This window comes from Platalea leucorodia (genome assembly GCF_965183815.1).
Source record: "Platalea leucorodia genome assembly, chromosome: 1".
Taxonomy (NCBI): Eukaryota; Metazoa; Chordata; class Aves; order Pelecaniformes; family Threskiornithidae; genus Platalea; species Platalea leucorodia.
The window spans coordinates 134,935,796-134,956,307 of record NC_138823.1 but is presented as its reverse complement, the minus strand read 5'-3'; the positions used below and the strand labels follow the sequence as shown (position 1 = coordinate 134,956,307).

Sequence of the window (20,512 nt, the reverse complement as noted above, 5' to 3'; positions counted from 1 at the left end):
AATCTAGTGCTTCTCAGTGTTTGGCATCGGGGAAAGGAGTCAATAACTGTTCCCCTCCTTCTCTTTCCAGATGCTCTCTAAATCCATTGAGCAGCTCAAGCAGCCTGGCAGTCACTTGGAGGAAGCTGAAGAAGAGCTTCACGGAGATCACTCGATGCAAGAAGAGCGAGCTCCGGCCAGCGGTGCCAGCGTTAGGGCTGAGAGCAGCAGTGCTGGTGTGGATGACAGAATAGGACAGCAGGTGGGGGCTGTGAAAGTCAAAGAGGAGCCACCGGACAGTGATGAGGATGTTCAAACCCAGCAAATGGAATCTGGGGAGCAAGCTGCTTTTATGCAACAGGTAATAGGCAAAGATTTAGCTCCAGGATTTGTAATTAAGGTTATTATCTGAACATCAATGTGCATTTTCTAGGCTTTGATAAGCAATTGTGTTTTGATTCACTGATCTAGCAAATCCTGATTTACCGGTCAAAGAATTTAACAAAGGCAGAAGTGTTGTATGCACACTTGAAAACATAGTGAAGCTCATCCTTATGGCCACTAATTGAGAAAATACCTGTTGCAGTCAATTATTCTAAATAAATCTTTGCATAATAGCTGATAGACTTTGTATTAGCCCAGGATTACATTACATCGCTTAGTTCTAGTGAAAGAGAACTCGTATCATCTAGCTTGTCGAGATCAGCAATTGCTGGAATTAGTTTCCAGACCTGATTGATGAAACATTCTTCTTCTCTTGATTTTGAATCCTCTGACTTTTGCTTTCAGCTATCTGTATATACTGTATCATACTGTAGTCTTGAACACTGTTAACGTTAGGGTATTTTTTCCCCTGTAGACAGGTACTGACTGCTATATCAGTGGTCCCAGGCTGGTGTATAAAGTATAATTTAGAGAAGAATACAAGGTGGATGTAAAGAGGCAAGGCAAGGCACTGTTTAAAAATTGCATTGTTTTCTTTTTTGCACTGCTTAGTTAATTTTTCATTCTGTCTTCTTTGATGATATTGTCTGCAGAGACATCCTTAAATGAAGCAGATGCAAGTACTGGTGAGAAGCAAAATGCAGCATTAGGTTCCATTCAGTTATTAGGATATTGCAGGAAAAGCACAGAACTGTTATCATTATCATCTGATATCCCATCACTTGTTTATTTTTCTAAAATAAAGACTAATCATACAATATCGCATAACCTTTACTGCTAGGTCTCACGGACAAATACTACTGTACCGACTGTGCATAAAATGCCAGCTTGGCAAAAGGCAACTTCAGATTGTCGGTGGGCATTTCACCAAAGCTGAAAAGCGCAGTGCATTTGTGCGGCCAGCGAGCTGGCGTCCCTTTCTGTTGGTGCACGATCAGGCAGAGCAAGGCTGGATGCAGTGGAAGGCCCTGTTAAGTCTCTACTTTGTCAGGTCCCCGCTGTTCTCCTGCAGAAAAGTGATTTTGGGAGGGGGGGCAGGAAATGCCTTATGGAAACAGGAAGCCCAAGTGATTCATGTGCTGAGGAATGCGGGGCGGGGGGGGACGGGGCAGCGCTCCCTCTGTTTTTAAAGGCACTCTATGAATTGATTTATTGTCAAAGAAAATAACAAAGCGAGTAGGGAAATTGTTAAGGAAGCTTTCCAGTGAAACATTTCCTTCATATTCCCTTTTGATATGTTTACCTTGTTTTATAGGTTTACTTTTGTTAAGCTAGTTAAAGATTCATTGTATTAAGATCCCCTTTAATATGGATAATCCCAAACTGACCTGGAATCCTTGTCAGGTTTTTTTTCTATTAAAAATATTTATATTTCTAAAGCTGAGGTATTTTAAGGTGCAGTATCCTGTTTCAAAAGAGATAGCTGTTTTGCCAAATGTAGAAATTGTTCCAAAATATGTTATTAGGATGTGTTGTTTACATTATGTTCTAATACTATTAAATCTTTTATAAAATGTTGCAACTTCTAAAGATACATTATCCTTTCTCCTAGAAGGTCTCCAAACAAATGACTAAATAGTTGCTATAAAATGAAAGATCATCTTAGATAGGAAAGATTTATTAATTGAGAACATACAGGTGATTTTTGTGTTCTTCGTAGTTGAACAGAAATCTTTCTCCTCCTTGGATGAAAAAAAAAATCACATTCAAAATGTGATGCATATAAAAATGTAATTATATATTTTTCCCATTCGGTATAATTTTAATTTTCTTTGAAACCTAAGTCCAGCCTCATCAAAAAGGGATAGTGCATCTTTTAAAATACATTTTATTTGGGGAGAAACTTGCAATTGAGAAGACTTTTGTACAGTATCACTTCCAAGACATGTATTCACAAAGGACAAAAGATATTTTTATAATGTCATTCAGGTGAGAAACCCCAATACATTAGTGAAGTTTAATTTCAGAATCTTTCAAATTTGGATAAAATTAAAATAGAGAAACTACCTGGAACCAGTGAAAAGGAAAACTGGGTTTAAACAACCACATTTCTAATTGATAATTGTCTCTTACATTTTAAATCTACTGTATTTATTATAATTTACACCCTTAGAGGTGATTTCTTGTTTTGTGTTGTAAATATATTCTGTTTGTATGTTCCCTTTTTTTGCCTTCTGATATAAGTCTCTTCCTTTCTCAAATAAAGTTTTTTTTTAAAAGATCCCCTTTCAGATATCTGACTTTGTGTAAAGTTGATAACTTAGTTGTGCTTTTGCTTTGTATAACCAAATATGTTCGCTACACATCGTTGAAACAATTCAAGCTTTCAGGAGCAAGGTTTTTATTACACTATTCTTACAATGATTACACAAAGTCTTTTTTTGGTCTCTTGTTTTATCCTACATCAGCCATTATAAGTTTTAGTGAATGTGGAAATAGTATTGATGCATGCTCATTTTCCCATCATGGCATCTATCTTGAACATGTGATCATATATTGTACCATATAGGAAAAGTAAAGGTGAATCCCAGTTTCTTGACTCCAAATTATCCAAAATTCAGATGAACCGAAATAATTTCCATGACATTTCTAAAATCTGCCTAGAACCCAAAAGGTGTTGATCTGCAACTGAGCTTATGCTGACCTCTTCGATAGTCCTCAAGACCTTTGCAAAACTAGAGTCCACCTCTAAATATGCTGGGGAGGAGGGAATCCATAAACTTTGCAGACTTTAAAGCAATCGTGTAAGACAGTGAAGTCCTGCTTTAGAAACACCTAAGCCCTTCCTTGAAGATGTTAAATGCTTTCCTGGTTTGTGACATTTCCTGAACTTTGCTTCAGCTCTACAGCGAGAAATGAGTTTGTACTACAAACCTATCCCTGTTGCTAAAGTACATGAATTATTATTACCAAAAGAGTTCAGGTAATTGTTGCATTCTAGGTCTTCTAACTGTTCATTTGAATTGCAAAGGCTCTTAACAGCATCGATTTTGGTATAATTTTAACTAAAATAAAATGCTTTCCACAACATAAGTATGTAAGAATAAATATTTCCATAAATCAAATTTAATTATTTTCAGTGATATAACACCAAAGTTTCGTCAGTCATACACAAAAAAATATTAAATAAAAAGTCAAGTTTTATGTTAGGAAACTTAATTAGCATTAACGGTATAAAATTATATTGCTCGCCCTGTTGATTATTATGTATTTAGAATTTTGTGCCTAAAAGTAAATCATGCTTTCAACAGGGATTTTATTGAGATGCCTTTTCTTTAAATACTCATGTTGGAATTAGAAGAGCAGCCATAAATGTTTTCAATTTACAACATCCCAGTTTTGGAGGCTACACCTAGATTTTTTTCTAAATTATTTGTTTACCATGCATCAAAGCCCCCATAATGAAGAAAACAATCATAATTTAATACAATTCACAAGCCTTATCTTTTCCAGGAATGCTGTGCATCTCTTTTGTTCAAAAAAAAAAAAAAAAAGACGCTTATTCTGTCCTGTTGTCCAAAAAATAAAGCCAGTATAGCTGCCAATTTAGAAGTAATTACTACTAAATGAGGGAAAATGCTTCATAATGTTTATATACTCAAGACAGACACACATTACTGGAATGTAGGTAGTGTAACATTAGCCTTTTTTTCATCTCCTAGCATTAACAAAATAGGATTAAAAGCTGAATGCCTCAGCAAAGCAGGAGCACTCCAGACAACCACCACTCATCCTTTCTATTCAGCAATTCATTCGTGCACTCTCATCATGCCATCTCCATTATCATCAGGATCACTAAGACTTACTTCATGTTACTTAAGCCAACTATACCCTGTTTTTATCTTCACTGGCATTCTGAGGTAAAAATCTTTAAACATTAGTCCCAAGCACCAGTCTAAAAATGTTTACTTATTTCTCCCCCTTATGAACACTTCACAATTTGCAGCCAAAATTAGCTAAGGCAAGTTAATTTCCTTATTGTATTCTGTCCCACTAGCAGCATGTCCTACTTATCCACTTAAGAGATGTTTGTTTGCTTTTCATTTATTTGTTTAGTTTCTGGTTTCCTTATGCAGTTCCCATCATCTGGGTGGTAGTGGGGCTTCTGTACCTTGTTTCTCAGTGGACGAATATAGCTTAGAACATCATACGCTGAATTGCTGTTCAGGCAAACAGAAGAAGAGCATCCTGGATAAAATTATCTTCTCTGTTGCTCTAGAGCAATAATCCTAGTGATTTTGGTGGAATTTTACCACTCTATTTGGTAGACGCTGTACTTTGCATGTGGTAGACTTTGTGCTTTGCATTTGTTTTTTCCTCTTTTAACTCAGCCTAATGTGGAATTAGATTTAAAGGCAAAAAATACAATTAGATCAAACTGCCTAGCCAGCAAAAAGGCTGGGTTTCTCAGCCGTGCTCACGCACTCACACACGTGAACAGAACTGGGAAGGGGCATCCTTCAGGCATGTCCTGGCTCAAGGGTCACACTCCTTTTGCTTATTTTGGTTCTGGCCCCATACCTCATCTGGCCCATACAGGACAACTTCCCCAGCTACCTGTGGGCACACACAGCTATTGGAGACCCCCAAGGGTTACTACAGCAGCAGCTGAGACTTAAAAGGCTACTAGCTTAGTAACTTGAAATCATTCAGCAATGTGTAATTCTCTGTGATGGGGGCCTTAGTTACTAGAGTTGTTTTGACAGACCAGATACTTACTTGTAAGTGATTCAGTGCCTTAATTAGCTGATTAAATGAGATGTTTTGAATCTGGCTGTGTAGCCTTTTGGGCATTTGTTTTACTTTACTTTCCATAGTTGCCTTGAAGTCACTGTATTGACTCTAACAGTACCTAGCCCTGAAACATAAGGGAGGTTGGTTGGAAGATGTGCTGTTAAAAGTACCCCTCTGCACACTTGGTCCTTCCAAGCTGGCAGCACATTACAACATTTTTGGCCTTGAGAAGTGCTGTGAAGGGCAGGAGAAATGGAAACGTAAGTTTGGAACAATGTCAGATTTCCAAATAAATCTTCTGCCTCCTCTCCCTCCATCCCTAAATGAGGTTGTAAGCACATTCTTATATCTTTTAGCTCGTTTCACCCTTTTTTTTTTTTTTTTTTTTTTTTTTTTTGTAGGCTACCTTAGTTGTCTCCTTAAACTCCTTCGGCCAGTAAGAGAGGCACTAACCTTGTACTGTTCTGCCCTTCCCCGAGTCTGTGAGTGCACAGACCCAGTACAACCCCTACGTAACCCAAGCTGGCACTGTGATTTCTGGGATCAAACTTGAGCCATAGACTGTGGATGGAGCGCGGGGGCGGAGGGCTGGGTAGTTGGAGCTGCTTTGTGAAAATTTTTCATTCATTCATCTGCATGAGGGGAAGCCCCATCTAAATATTTAGCCGGCTTTCTGTCATCTTTATTCCTAGGGTCCTGTACTGAGTTTTTAACTGTGGTCTTTAAAAATGTAGTTCTTTATCGAATGCTACAGGAAGAATGATTTTTTTTAAATGCCAATTCTACATGAAAGTGCATAAGAATGAGAATTTTTACAAGTAATTTTCCTTTCCCAGTTGGATTTGAATATGACCCTTTTTTTTCTCCAAAAGTATCAAATCTACTCTCTTAATGAACGCCTAGCAGATTATTTTTGTTTGTCTCTCCTATGGTAAACCTTCAGTTACAGAAGGCAATAAGTCTTATTTTATCACAAAATTAAATCAAGACCTGAATTGTCTGACCAACCATATGGCATTACAACATTATTACAAAATTATTGCATTTCACTGATACCTGCACAGAATAATGTTGATAGTGCTTTTAATGTTTGAACCAAACTTTTTTGTGCTTCTTTTCCTCCTTCAGATACTTACGATGTAGCACCTGATACTTATGTTACTGCTCCCTTTTGTTAGAGAAAGCAGCATGTAAGGAAACGACTGAGGCAACACTAGGCAAAATTACTTAATCAGGGGTACCTAACTAGCATGAATCAACAGTCTGGAAGCCCAGATCCCGGTAATTATCACTTCACATTTTGACAGTCAGCTGACACTCCTTTCATACCGTTAGGCAATTTGTCATTTCCTGTACCAGACAGCACGGGGTTTTATTGTTACTGTGATTGAAGAGGATTATGTGTTCTTGGAAAGCTGCTTCTTTAAACACTTCATTTTTGGAAGAATTCTGTTTTGATCTCTGAATCTCTGACACACGCATGTGCACACGCACAAGTATTCATTTTCTTCCTTCCCTTAAAATATGAGACTGAATAAATGCATGCCTCAGTATACTGCTGGCTAAACCTTCATAAAGCTCTGTTGTTTCATGTCCGGGCAGAGCAGCTCAGCCTGAATGCCTTTGAGACATCATAGGTGCTCTAATGCAGAAAGCAGTGCATAATCTATCTCCTCTCATGTTCTGGCCTGTGACCTTTGGAGCCCCGGGAGACCAAGGAGGTCTTTCTGTTCATACTGCCTGTGTTTCCTCAGCAAAGGATCTTGTGAAAATCACAGCTATGAGATTGCAGCAACGCAGCGATGGCAAGGGCTTAAGAAGGCTTTGCTCAGGTTCTCTGTAAAGGCAGCTGGTGAAGCATGGAGGATTCAGTCTCCAACTCTTGCCTTAGACTTTTCCTTTTGCTCCCATCAAGAAGGGCACTGTGATAGTTTTTAGGTGGCAGCTTGCAGTTTTTTAAAGCAAATCACTATTACTGAACAGACCCAGAAGGAGCACGTGGCAGAAGCGCTGTTGGGAAATGCTCCCCCTCTGCCTGCAGAGGGGTAGCTACCGAGACCAGCTGCTTCTAAGGCTTGCACTCCTAGATCTTCCTCTACTGAAAATACAAGTTGAAGAGTTACTACACATCAGAGAGCATGGCTCCGTCACTCAGCTACCTGACTGCACACAGGGAGAGGTGGTGATCAGGTTTCCCTCATTTCTCCACCGTTTTGATCCATTTTGACACCTTGCCTTAGGTCATCAAAGGCTCCCGAGCCCAACGGCACATCCCTTGACATCTTCCTTTCTTTCTAGAACTTTTTGGTTCTCACCATTTACCGAAATAATTTGTACAGATCTCTTGTCATAGTTTCCCATTAGTTTCTGCATAGATTTTAGTTTTCTGAAGCTACTGACTTTATAGAGAGCTTCAAAGCTTCTCTGTTAGTGTTTCTGACAGAAAAATAAAAATGGCAGTGCTGAACACAGGTGCCATCACCACAGGCTCAGCCCAGGGACACCTGACTGCAGTAGCTCTGATTTGGCCATTTCTGCAGGTAATTAGGCCTCACTAATTATGCTAATGATTTCAGTTAAAATATGTGCACCATTACCCTTTGTGCTATGTGAGCGAGTTTCTTCATAAGAATCTCCACCCCTTCTCAGGCAGGCTCTGAGAACACAAACACAGGCAGCACAGGACCAGCAAGAAAAAAGGGACAGGAGCCAGATTAATTCCTGCAGCAAGAGATCGAGAATGAGCATGGGGACTGTTACTTATCCATGTTGAGGCATAATGCACTAACCAAGAAGGCTGCTCATTTTCCCAAGTTCTCTCTGAGAAGCTGGATTTCAAACAACTGCTTTCAAGTTAGGTACTATTATATGTCACTATTATAGTAGCTTGGACCCTCCTGTAGAAGAAGTAATCCTTTCTTTCACCTCTCTGGCCCCTTTCCCTCCAGCTTTTAATGAAAGAAAAAGACTCAAAGCACATTAACTCAGTTTCGTTTTCAAGTTCTGCTTTCATGCAAGAACCTGTAATTTGGTAAGAAGCGACGTCAGGGATGAGCTGACGGGGGGAGTTTTGCAGTTGGCACGCTGAAGCCCGTGCTCGTTCCCAGCTCCATCTGGGCCCAGCTCTGTGAGCGACCCAAGAGCTGCACTCTCGAGCCTTGCACTGTTTCATTGGCAAGCAGTTCCACAGCCATTGACCACCAAGATGCTTTCAGGCTGTGAAATCCATTGGCGTAAAGCCCATTCAGTCAGAGAAGAGGCAGCGGGTTCAGTCTGGTGGGATGCCATACCCACAGGAACACAGCATTTGTGAAGTTACTGTTGTAAAGGGGAGCTGCAGGTGGTCACTACAGATAGCTCCATAATGGTTTCCTTCATAGATTTGGTTTTCAGTACCCAATCCTAGAGGCCATGACTAAGTGGATCATTTAAGTTTGAAAGGATACTGTGAACTTAGCTTGTCAAGGGTAGAAAGAAGTCAGCGTTTGGTTCTCTTTCTTAGTGTCATAGCCACCTGCACATTTAGTGTCATTGCAAAAGGCTGAATATTAACTTGTAGACAGGTACTCAAAGTGGGTTAGGTACACTAGAGAAGAAAAATTTTTGGAAGCTCTTTACACCTTACCAGGATCAGCTCTACTGTGTCTACCTGCTCTTCTGCATGATTACTTCAGCTAGTAATTAAGGAAACCACAAGACAGGGCACTTCATGTTTGATGCATAGCAAGTTATTATTCATGTAGTGCTGGTATTCCCTATTTTTTCTTTCTTCTGCTTTAATATGGATGCCAAGTGTTGAAAAGAAGAAAAAAAGACTTTCCAGGTGAGGGGTTTAGAAGTGGAAAAGGATTTGACAAGTTGGAAAGGAGGGACACAATCCCACTGAGGTTAGTTGCGTTCAACCTGCAGAATCCTGTAAATGCAACAGTAACTTATGTCAAGAAGGACCAATATATACATATTTTGCTCTCTGTGTTACAAAGTTCATCCATTGAACAAAGAGTTTAGGCCCAACAAAACCAGGAGATTCAAGCCCTGCAGTTGACTACACAGCCGAGACACTCTATGCAAAATGAGAAGCTGGAAAATACTGTCTCACACCTCAACCCCTACCGAAAAACAGACCCGTGCCTCAGCTATCGCCTTCTCCGCAGATCACTATCAACAGTGCTGTTGCATCAGCCATGAGCAACTACCCGTCACTGCTGCTGCTGCACTTGATCCCTGCGTTGCCTCGCTTCTGAGAAGTGCTGTGCTGGAGGAGGTCCTCAGGGCTTATAGCAAGTCCTTCGAACAAGGAATAGGAACCAGGGCAGGAAAAACAAAACTGTCCAAGTCCTTTGGTCTGAGTAATTCATGAAACTGAATTACTTTCTTTAACATTGGCAGAAGCCACTGGACTGAATTTCACATGCTTTCATAGGTCTAAGTACATGACAGCATTATAAGAGCAAAGTAACGCTACCAAGTTCTCTCTATAGGCTAAATCTCCTCTGTGCCACTCAAGCAGCTGTGGTGGTTCACAGGGACGGAGGCTCCTCACAGCATAGAACTTGTGTCCCTAAAATGGGTAATGCTGGAGAAGCACCAAAAGGTGAAAGGCAGATCTGCTTTCCAAGAACATATTTTGCCAAATCAGAAGAAAAATTATGCCCAAAGCTACCACAGTGTTTCTCCCCTTCAGTGAATAACTCCTCACCAGAAGCTTCCTCACCAGCCCCCCAGCTCCCACCCATGGCTATGCTGTGGGTGTCCCCTGGTGTGCCAGCCCCTCTGCCAGGCTCCCCAGATTTGCTCCATTTCTGGCAATCAGAAGGCATAATAGATCCTCTTGGAAGGGCCATGAGCCTTTAGTTACTGCTGCTTCACACACGTGCTTGGCCACCCCATGGTGGGGTTGGCTCCTGGCAGGGAAGGGACAGTGGCTGGAGGCCAAGGCCAGCCAGGGAGCAGGGGGAGCGGACAAAGAGGCGTCCTCCTCCCTCCAGCACTGCTGTGGGACGTAATGGTGAGGGGACGTGGAAGAGATGAAGCAGCAGCTGTAAAACGTCTTACAGGACACCCTGTAGTTAGGCTTGAGAGCCCTCCTCGGCCTGGAGAGCAGCTCCATCCCCTCCTGAGGATGACAACATTGCTTCAGCCAGAGGCTCCAGATTTCTGCCTGCTGCAAAGAACTTGATCTATTGTCTTTGTTCTCAGAAGACAAGATGGTAACGAGGATTTAACTGCTTTGCCTTTTTAACCAAATTTTAATAATTTTAACCAAATTTTAATCATTTTAACCAAATTTATAGAAAGTTCAGGCTAAACAATTTAAGTTGAAATGCACTGATCCTTTCAGGGAATAGAAGAGTTCAGACAGTTAAAGAAATATTGTTTAAAAAAAAAAAAAAAAAAGTCTGCCAGCTACTACCAACATGAGTCATTGGTTTTCATTTTCCTGTCATTGTTGTCTCCATTCACTGTTAAACACAAGTTTTCCTGATCAAATAATGGAGAATAGTTAGTAAAGAAAGCACTCAAAGGAGTAGAAGAAAAAAGTCCCAATTCCTAATTCTCCATACTGACTACATCTTGAATCTCACTTTAATAGCTTGACAAATACTATTGAGCCAAGAGTATCAATGTTCTGTCATCTTTGTTACACTACTTTTTAAAGATAAATTGACATTTATTTTTTCAGCTGGAAGCTTGTACTTTGATTTCACTAAATTATTATCAATTATTAAACTTAATACTGTAGTTCAGTGCTGGACCTGAAATCAGAAGCACTGAAGTTTCTGTTGTTTCTTATCTGAGCATTTTGGGTCAAGGAGGTAGATAAAGTGAAGATGGAATATCTAAAATGCTTATGAAATTATCCAGTATATATTTCACCAGAAAACGGTGAGATACCTTTTTTTGATTTACTTTCCTGGACAGGTTTTCAAGTATCGAGATGGTTTTCCCCAAATGCTTAATTCTCTTGATGTTAAGAGCATTTTGCAGTCTTCAGAATTTATCATTTATAGGAAATGTTCCTGTATGTCACCTCCTCAAAATCTCAAGGACTGGACATTTAAATCAGTGACCTCACTGATTAATAGCTCCTTCCAAACTGATTTGCAGCCTTTTCACTATTGTGCAAAAACATAACAAAACAGAAATAGCAATGATTTAATTTGGCATCATCAACCACTGAAAGATGAGTTGGAAATAGATTAGCAAGTGTTCTAGTTGATCTTAATAGTGCAGTGACAAGTAAATTCAAGGATGACAGATGATCCCACTGACTAGCAATTCTTCTGACTGTATTATGGCATGGACAAACATGCTGTCTTTTCTAACAACTGGCCAGAGACTGGAAAGAAATTTGAGTTCATATTGCTGTGGAAAACAGAACTGAAACAAAAATTCCTTTTTAATACATGTTTGGAGGGCCCAATTATCGCGAAAGACTGATAGAAATATATTGGGATCTTGGTTTGTAAGATACCTGAGATGTTTCTCTTAACTTTACTGGGAGGGTTTCATTTTTTTCCTCTGGATCAGAGCATCAGCACTACCCTCCAGTGTAAACCCAGTAATGCTTCCTGAACGTTCGCATGCTCAGGGCATTTTGAGCTGCACCTTTAAAAATAAATAAATAAGGAATGAACTTGTTTGGCATTTCAGGCCAATGACCAAAGCTAGGGAGCCTGGTGAGTGTGCTACTATATTCCCTTTAACTTTCTTTTTGTGGGCATCGTGCATTTTTAAAATGGTTATACATTTCCCTGAACCCATGTAATATAAAAGATTTACTGTTACAGTTTGTGTGTGGCCAGGCAATGGCATATGGAAAACATGTTTCCTGCTATTTAATTTAATTACTCTAATCACGTGCCAGCCCCGGGCATGTCATTCTGGACCTCTGAGGCTCTTTGTCTGTCAAAGAGATGGACAATATCTTGGCTTTGTTTAGTTGCTCTGCAGGCTGCAGATAAAACCACTGAAATACTGACTGTTTGTTTAACCAAAACTTTGCATTTTAACCATTTGGCTTTGATTTTTTGTTTTACGAGAAAAGATGACATTTTGGCCTTGGTGAGCTGAAAAGGAAATATTAGGGATATGAAGAAGAACTGTCACTTTCGGGGCTTAATAGATGAAAAAGAATACTCTAGCCTTCTGGTCAGAAATCAGCTTTGTTAGCAGAAACTTAAGACATGTATCGCTGTTATTTTAGAGTTGCCTGCTAGCAAGGGCAGCTGGAAAAGTCCTGTTTATAACTACTCCATTCTAATATGGTTAGCCCTTCATTCAGCAGTTTCAGTAGATTTTAGTTTCTTTGATTTTAATAGATGAAACTGTAATGGGTGAAACTAATTACGATTTCATAGCAAATAATTGTACCAATAACGTTGCATCCAGGTATAAGTTAGCTTTTCTGTGAACACCCTACAGTTATTTTTATATAAGAAATATCTGCAAATTACAGCCTTAAACCTTTTGACAAAAATTTAAGAGCAGATAGGGAGATGATTACAGTACTTCATTCATATTATAAACCCCAGATCTACAGAGAAATTAATCACACACTTAGCTTTAAGTATGTGCTTAACACCACCACTTCCTTCACTTGTAAGCAAGTGCTCAAGTCCATGTTTTCCTGCATCCAGAAGTGAGACTAAAGAGTACTTTAGACTATATGAGGATATAATTTCTAACAATCATGTTGTCAGAAGAGGAAAGAGTAAGAACTAGCTTTTAATCCAATTAGTTCCATCTTATGAAGAATTACTACACATAGAAAGACTTGTCTATTCTTATATTTTTGGAAACTGAATGCACTTCAGTTACTATAAGTTTCAACGTAAATTAACCTGCTTCTTTATACGGTAGTGTGCCAGTGTCCTGCCACAGTAGTTTTCAAGCTACGTGGTATGGAAGAGGGTGGGCAGAAGGTCTATGAATATGCTCTCAGGAGGCCTGCACCATCAGAGGGAAACATTGGACAGGATGGGATGCAAAAAAGGAAGGTGTCTGTCTGAGCAGAGTTTACATATTTCTGATATTTCAGTGTGTGGTTTTCCAACTGGCTTTACTTTCCCCCTCGTTTTCTAGCTGAATCAATGAGATACAAAGAAATAAAAATTATTTCCTCTAAGTTGCACAATACAGCAACTCAAGAATGAAAAATTTTCTTATTATATAGTGAACTACAGCTCCTGTCCCATTTAGCTTTGAGCTAACCACTAGATGACACTACTTCCCACTTAGTTAACAGGTGTGGCCATATGCTCCCTTCTTCCCATATCCCAGTTCATATATTTACATGTTTCTCGACCAAAGAACTTCAAAAAGAACATTGTACAGGAATTGCCTTCACCACTATAGATTTTGATGAATTTTGTATTTTGTAGATATACCTGTAGGTATTTAGGTGTGTGCATGAAGGCATACACAAGCATTACAAGCAGCGTGCATATGTCTTTGCATGATTTATAGAAAACATGTTATAACTCACTGTGCGAATCTTTAGGGTGTTGTAACTTAGCAAGCGTTGATGACAGCTCTACTTAAAAGAAACCAGAGGAACTCCAAGAAAAACTTAGTAGGCTGAAGTTTGTGGAGGACATTCCCCTTGCCCTCTACCTCCCCCACCCCCCAAAAGAGGGATACTATATTGGCTTCTGTAGTGTGATTCTGGAAAGGCTGGGCATAGGGAAAAACACCACGCTGAGGAGTCAGGCAAGAGCAGGCTGCACTATTAAAGTCCCAAAATGACAAACGGTGAGGAGGAGAAACACACAGAAGGGCTGTCATGCATATCCATAAGGCTGCTGCTGCGATTTTTTAAATTAGGAACAATGAACTTTCCAGAAGGACGTATGGAAAGAATCCCACATTTCTAAAAGCCTGCCTTTCAGAAGTCCAGAAGCTCCAGATTACTTGAAAAAGAGCTCCTCCAAAATTATATTTATGCTACTAAATTGCATGCGCAAGGGCATGAGGATACGGCAGTGGAGTAAGAGCACCTTCCGATACACTTTTATTTTTGCCTATGTCAACAAGCATCTTGCTTTGTTAAGATTCATCTCAATGATTTATAACACATTTCCTCTGTATGTACTTTAACTGTAATACATACATTGTGTGATATACTTCATTTAAAGAGTATTTTAAGTGGCCATACTAAAACATGTCTTTAAAATCTGCCTGTTGTCTACTAGCATGACAATGTACTACCCACAGTCAAAGCAAAATTAAGAATTACTTTTGGGTTTAGTAATCTAAATTTAAAATGCTAAAAATCTTCATTTTGCACCTGTTTTAATCCTGATCCCCACGACTGTGGCAATATGGGTTGTATAAAACCTAATCCTCTGTCACATTAGCCAAGTACTTCCGTACTCCTGTTGAAGGGAACCTGCAAGCAGGGAGGGTGAGCCTCCTTGCCTTGACAGGATGCTCTGCTCTGTTTACATTTCACATTCTATCACAACCCATTATTTTAGCATTATTTCTTCTGTTTTAATGCAAAGAGCTGCTGCTAAAACGTAGGAAAGCTTTAGAGTCACGTAATATGAAGTCCATGTAGTGTCTGCCTAGCACTAGATGAGCGAGCAAGGTATTTCTGCTAATAAGCTATCTTTTTTATATTGAGTTTGTCGTAAGAGATAGAAGCTCAGTTGCTGATTTGTAGGACTTCAAGAAATTACATTGCCTTAATAGTGTCAGCTTTGCTGTATCTATGTGGCAGTTCAGTTAATGTAATGTTTCATGTAGTTCTGTTGAACGTTTGGGACTTGTACTTACAGATAAAATCTATCCCATTCACAACTAAATTCTTCCAGGTTACGGCAGTGTAAATCCATAGTCCCTATAAAAGAGCAGTGATACACCACAGACACAGCACCATATTTGCAAAATGTTATGCTTCTATATGTGATTTGTCAACAAAAAGAGAAATGTTTATCTGTTTGCAACCAACAACTTAACTAGATCCATGTAAGAACTGAGATTTTCTCAGCAGCTTAAGGATGCCCAAGTCCCCAGGAACAACAATGGCTGGAATCGAGGCTACCTAAATTGCAACCATAAGCAATGCAATCAAAATCAAAGGTATAGTTTTATCCTGTGCATGTGTCATTTGGACAGGTTAATTTATTGGGGATTATGGATCTGAAGAGACGAGACATCTAATTTTAAACATAAAATAAGAGAAAGGCTGAGAAATAACATGTTAGCCAGAGGTTTTGCTTGTTTATTAAAATGCTGCCTTGTATTTAATCTAAACAAGTGTAATTACTTTTTCAGACTTTGATTTCCTCTGCAAATCTTATGCTCTTATATTTCATTTAGACAGGACATTTATATGAATTGCTTCTTTTTCACCAATTTCCTACAGTTTCTTAAATTTGTCAGTAAACTTGCTTGAGCCTCCCTCCAGAGACTACTTACGAAGGGGAAAAAGCTCTCCTCTGTTCGTGGCTAAGCATGAGATCCAGGAAGGTTAGCTAGAGTATACAAAAACAGGCAAGACCAGAAAGCAACTTATCTTCAGACCTGAATCGGGGACTTGGTGCAGTAAGAATACCTTGTTGATGCATATGCTACCTGCGTAGGGACAAGTTCCCTGCTCAATCTGATTGTAAAAGCGGACAGTGTGAGCTTTTGCATTGCTTTTGAAGGGAAAGCGATAAAAAAAAGGAAGTTTTAGGTCACTTTTGTTCACTCCTTCTGACAAAAAGACTTTTAAGTTATAGCAGCCCAAGAAATGCAGTCCTTTGGGGCTGGCCTCTTCCCTTTCTCAGGGCTGGGAGCCTTAGGAGGAAAGCACCCTGGTTATACCTGCTACACTTGTGGAAAAGAAATTATGACTTAATGATGTTTCACTCTTGCCCTGTAGCAAAGGACTTCTTGTTAGCTGGATCTGAGATGGCAGCAGGGGAAAAAAAAAAAAAAAAAAAAAAAAATCTTTTCCCAAGTAACTCAAACAGCAGCAAAACTACCTCAAAGTACAAAGCGTTTGAGCAATCAAATGGATGTGAACCAAATTCAGAAAGTGGAAAGTAACATATTCAGCTTTCCACAGCGCTGGAGATGGAGAGAAAGTATTTATAAGCAAATGCTTCAAAGTCCTCCCCCCTGTCACTCCGACGTATTGCCGAGGCAGTAGAAGCAAGCATTTTGCAGCGCTGCAAGCGGTGACTGAGGTAACAGGCAGCCAAACACGGCCTTTGGGGTGAAGCTGCCTTCACGTCTGCCTGGGACACGCAGGTACCTTTAACAACTGCTGTGAAAGCTCTGTCCATATTATCCAAACTCACTGCATTTGGATTATTAAGTGCCTTGCTGAAACTTTTGCTACTGTACCAAACTGGGATTTGGATTAGAATAATCTACCATGTTACAGACTATATCAACTCTCAATTCTAATGCATGGTATGGAGCGGGGCTGTTCAAAATATGTTTTAAACTGAGCATATACCAGTGGACTAGAAGAAAGTTTTATTTTCAATAAGGAGAAAAAAAAATACCCTGCCACGCATAGCTCTTCAGACAGTTTATAGTGAGGAGCTGTTAGGAGGAGTTATTGCTTCCCCACACTCCCAATAGCATCAAGAATTCCTTTAAGATAATCTGAAGACAAAACCATTCAGTGTTAAACAAAGTCCTATGACAATGCAATGAGCTTTTGATCATGATAGATATGAATTTCATCTGGCATTTTCAAATCTACATTTTACCTAAGGCAGCAATGGTGAGGTTCTTCCTTACATAGAATCATGTGTGGTGATTGTTCCTGCAAATGGTAAGGTACATTTCTGAGCTCACAAGGAATGCAAGAGACCACACAGGCAAAGAAAGAAAGAAAAAAAACAACCAAACACAAACAACAAAACAAAAAAGAAAAAATACAAGAGAGAGGGAAAAAAAAAAAAGAAAAAAGCATCAGCAGATACAAAAAAAAGAAATGGCTTCAAGCTTGCTAGAGGGAAGCTCTTGAATTTTCAAAAATAAAAGATGGAGCTATATGAAATTATCTCTGTGAAATGAGTTACACCTACAGCACACTCCCTTTCTAGCAGTTGATCATTTTACTAAAATCGTTGTAATAGCTAGTTTTATGCGCTTGAGGTAGCGAGTAATGTCCAAGGCAAAAGATTTATAGTTTGCTCCGGGTATAATGGTATGAAAGGAACTGGCTGCCAAATGGGACTGTGATTTGAAGAGGGCGCCTTTGGTTTGGTAGGTGGTGTATTTGTTCTGTGGCTGGAGTTCACTAGAAGAAGTTGTTTGATGCACTGGCCAACGATAACTATCTTGGGAGAGGGAGAAACCCAAATCCTCCAAGTTTCAAGGAGAGAGCAGAATGAAATACTTGGGTATGCGGAAAAAAAAAGATGACAAACTCCACGGCGACATGAAGTAGATCAAGTCATGGGGCACTTTGTGGTTTATCACTTAAAAAAAAAAGATTTATTGACCCCCAAATCATGGTAATTTTTAGTATTAAATGGACCTCTTTTGAAGACTAAGCTGCTTGAGAAGAGGAGACAGTAGTTTTGGAATGGAGCCCTCAGCCTTAGAAATAACACTGCTGGTTTGGCTCTGCTTCCAATATTGTTGCCTAGATTTAAAGCTTTTCAGCAGGACTTCACTCCAGTCTGGTGACCAGTGTGAATCACTGTGGAGTAAATTAACACAGTGTTTTCCCAAGTGTCTAATCTCGTTTTAGGATCAGAATACAAACAGCAGCAAAGCATCCTTAAGACCCAAGGAGTCCTAGGAGCAGGCCTGCAATTCAGCCCCGGTCAGCATTAGCGTTACCTCGGGCTCCACAGCATCCCTTGGAATATCCAGAATTCTTCGAAAGTTCTGACATTTCTGCTCTGACCTAAAGCTTTACCTTTGCATGCTGAGTGCAGCTCTTGGCTTGCCTGTGAGAATGGTGTTATATGTATAACTTCTTATCCTCTAAATCCTGCCTGCTGAGTGGATTCTTCCTTTCAAGCTCACTTTTTATTGCTAGAGGGAGAGTTTTTTGGAGGAGCTGTGTCTGTATTCTTTCTCTTTTGCTTGATGTTTTTTTCTGTTAGTTTAACAATCCTGAAATCAGGGAAGAGCTTTGCACTTTTGAACCAGCTTCAGTCCTTCCAAGAGGCACTGGCTGAGAGACACTGATTGAAAGTTTGCTAAACTGTTTGCATACTTCTATAAGAAGGAGACCAGGCTAGTCAAATGCAGATTAAGGTCTTTTCAAGTTGTTAACCAGAAAATTCCTTTATTGTTGCTGGATTTGGCATTTTGACATCAAGAGATTGATCAATATAATTTAAAAAAAAAAAAAATAAAAAATCTGTGGCCCACGTATGAGGATTAGGAGATATAAAAGGAATTAGGAAATGTAGCAATAAGCGAATCCAAGTCACTGGTGCCAAAGGGAATCTGTGCAAGAGGGGACAACGGTAAAAGATGTGGCTGGGAACAATAAAGGATGTGTAGAAATGAAGAAGGACAAGTTAGACATTAGGCATGCTTCAACCCAATGCAGGTCATTGGCTATTACAATGTATATGAACTTCTGTGCAGTCATTTTAAGCAAAACCACTAAAGTGCTTAGGCACCTATTTTGAAGATGCCTACTTGCCTGGAAGTATGTGGGCAACTTCCTCAAATGTCCATGCAAGTAATGCAGGTGTGTTCTCTGCTATCTGATGAAAACATTTGCGCATTTACTTATGTATGCAAAACCAATACCAACAACAAAGAGCTCGTGCAAGAGGAGCCTATATCACTAATGGTGGAGACAGCAGGCCCACGGACAGCCCCCTCAGGAGGCAGGAGATGTGTCACAATCTCAAACTCACTTCATATACTCTCAGGATTATTATATGCTTCTCTGGGTATTAAAGGATGATAGGTTTGTTTAAACAAAAAGCAACAACAACAAAATTGGTATGTAAAATTCCTAGCTTTCTGTAATAAAAGACTTAACCGAGGGTTCCTTAAAACCATATATGAAAAATTACCAACAATATTTTGAATATACTACAAATTAAAATGAGCACACATTTTTGCATGTCACTCCACTGCCTTTTCTCGTGTTACAGTTAGGTCAGAACTAAAAAAAATACAGGGACCGTAGTAAGTACCATAATATAAAATTATATGTTGATTTTTCCATGGGCTATTAATATCTTGTTACTGTGAGACTGTACTGGTTGGTGGTTTCTGGCTTAGTGGTGTTTGGCTTGTAGGTGAAGGAAAAAAGAAAAAAAAATAGAACAAGACCACCTCTGACATGAATACTGACCTCCAACTGCTATTTTATGTAACTTATTTTGGTTATTTCCACATTTTTACTTTTAGTAGAAATTAAATAGCATTATATCTTCTTAGCCTGTATACGTTTTTGTGCATGCTCAAAAAATACGTGCGGAAATACTTTTATCTTGCTTACAAGTTTCACTAGTATCAAGATCAAGACTCTCTTAACTTATGGATCCTGGGTGGAATTCCAAGGGACATTCCAGTGGGTAACAGAGTAGAAGATGTAAAATTGCCAGGAAGGGGGAGAGAAGAATTTTCCCTCGCAATCAGTCACAGGAGATGGTGGGAAAAGCAGTGTAGGAGTGGTGCCTAATGCGTTCTTCTAGGGCAATGCCTTTTAGACCCTCCTAAACACACTAAGTCATAATCCAACCTGCTTTCCTTCTCCCCCTCTTTCAAATATACTGGTATTCCTAAATAGCTAACAACAAAATGCTGAAGAAGTTCCAATTTTATCTCTAAGACAAACTGGAATTTCCCTTCGCTTGTGAAATGACTCAGAATTAGGAGACTGAAAATGTTACCACGTAGCTTGTAAAGGTTAGTGGTATTTAGCTATTGATATAAAAACCTCAGTAAGGGACTGCGTTTGTAGGGGGTTGCTAATGGAATACAGAACCTTTCGCCTTTGGGTCACTGGATCAAATCTGTCTCTTGTGAATAGTGACCAAAGTTTGCTACAATTTAAGTTTTCAGTGCCCTATATAAATTAAATATATAGAAATCAGAGATGGAAAAGACCTGTTACAGCTTGCAGCTTATGCCCCTACCAGTACAGAACTGTTCTCTCTAGCGTATTTCCCGATTACAGATTTTCCAGTTCCTAGTAGGTCCTGTCCACCCTGCAGAGCAAAGCAGCTGGTATTAATTGATATCTGAGTTTAACTGGGTCCTCGTGAATTCCCCGCGCTGGCACCGGAGCTGTAGGAAGCATTTGGCAGACACCTCTCTGCTGCCTGCCTCTGCGGGGGGCACGGAGCGGGCAGCAGGCCAGGGACCGCCCGTATCCCCCCACTGCTGCCTGGGATGGGGGAGAAAGCAAAGGTCCCAGCTC

The 20,512-nt window shown here is 39.7% G+C and overlaps 1 protein-coding gene across 1 annotated transcript in view; it reads left to right on the top strand.

Annotated features, from left to right (window-relative positions):
- Positions 1-20,512, top strand: part of HDAC9 (histone deacetylase 9) — a gene marked incomplete at its 3' end in the record, with an annotated part of 290,855 nt that overhangs the window by 94,706 nt on the left and 175,637 nt on the right. The window contains exon 11 of the mRNA XM_082329553.1: positions 71-340. Within this exon, the coding sequence (XP_082185679.1) occupies positions 71-340 (270 nt within the window). The remainder of the gene's footprint in view (positions 1-70; positions 341-20,512) is intronic.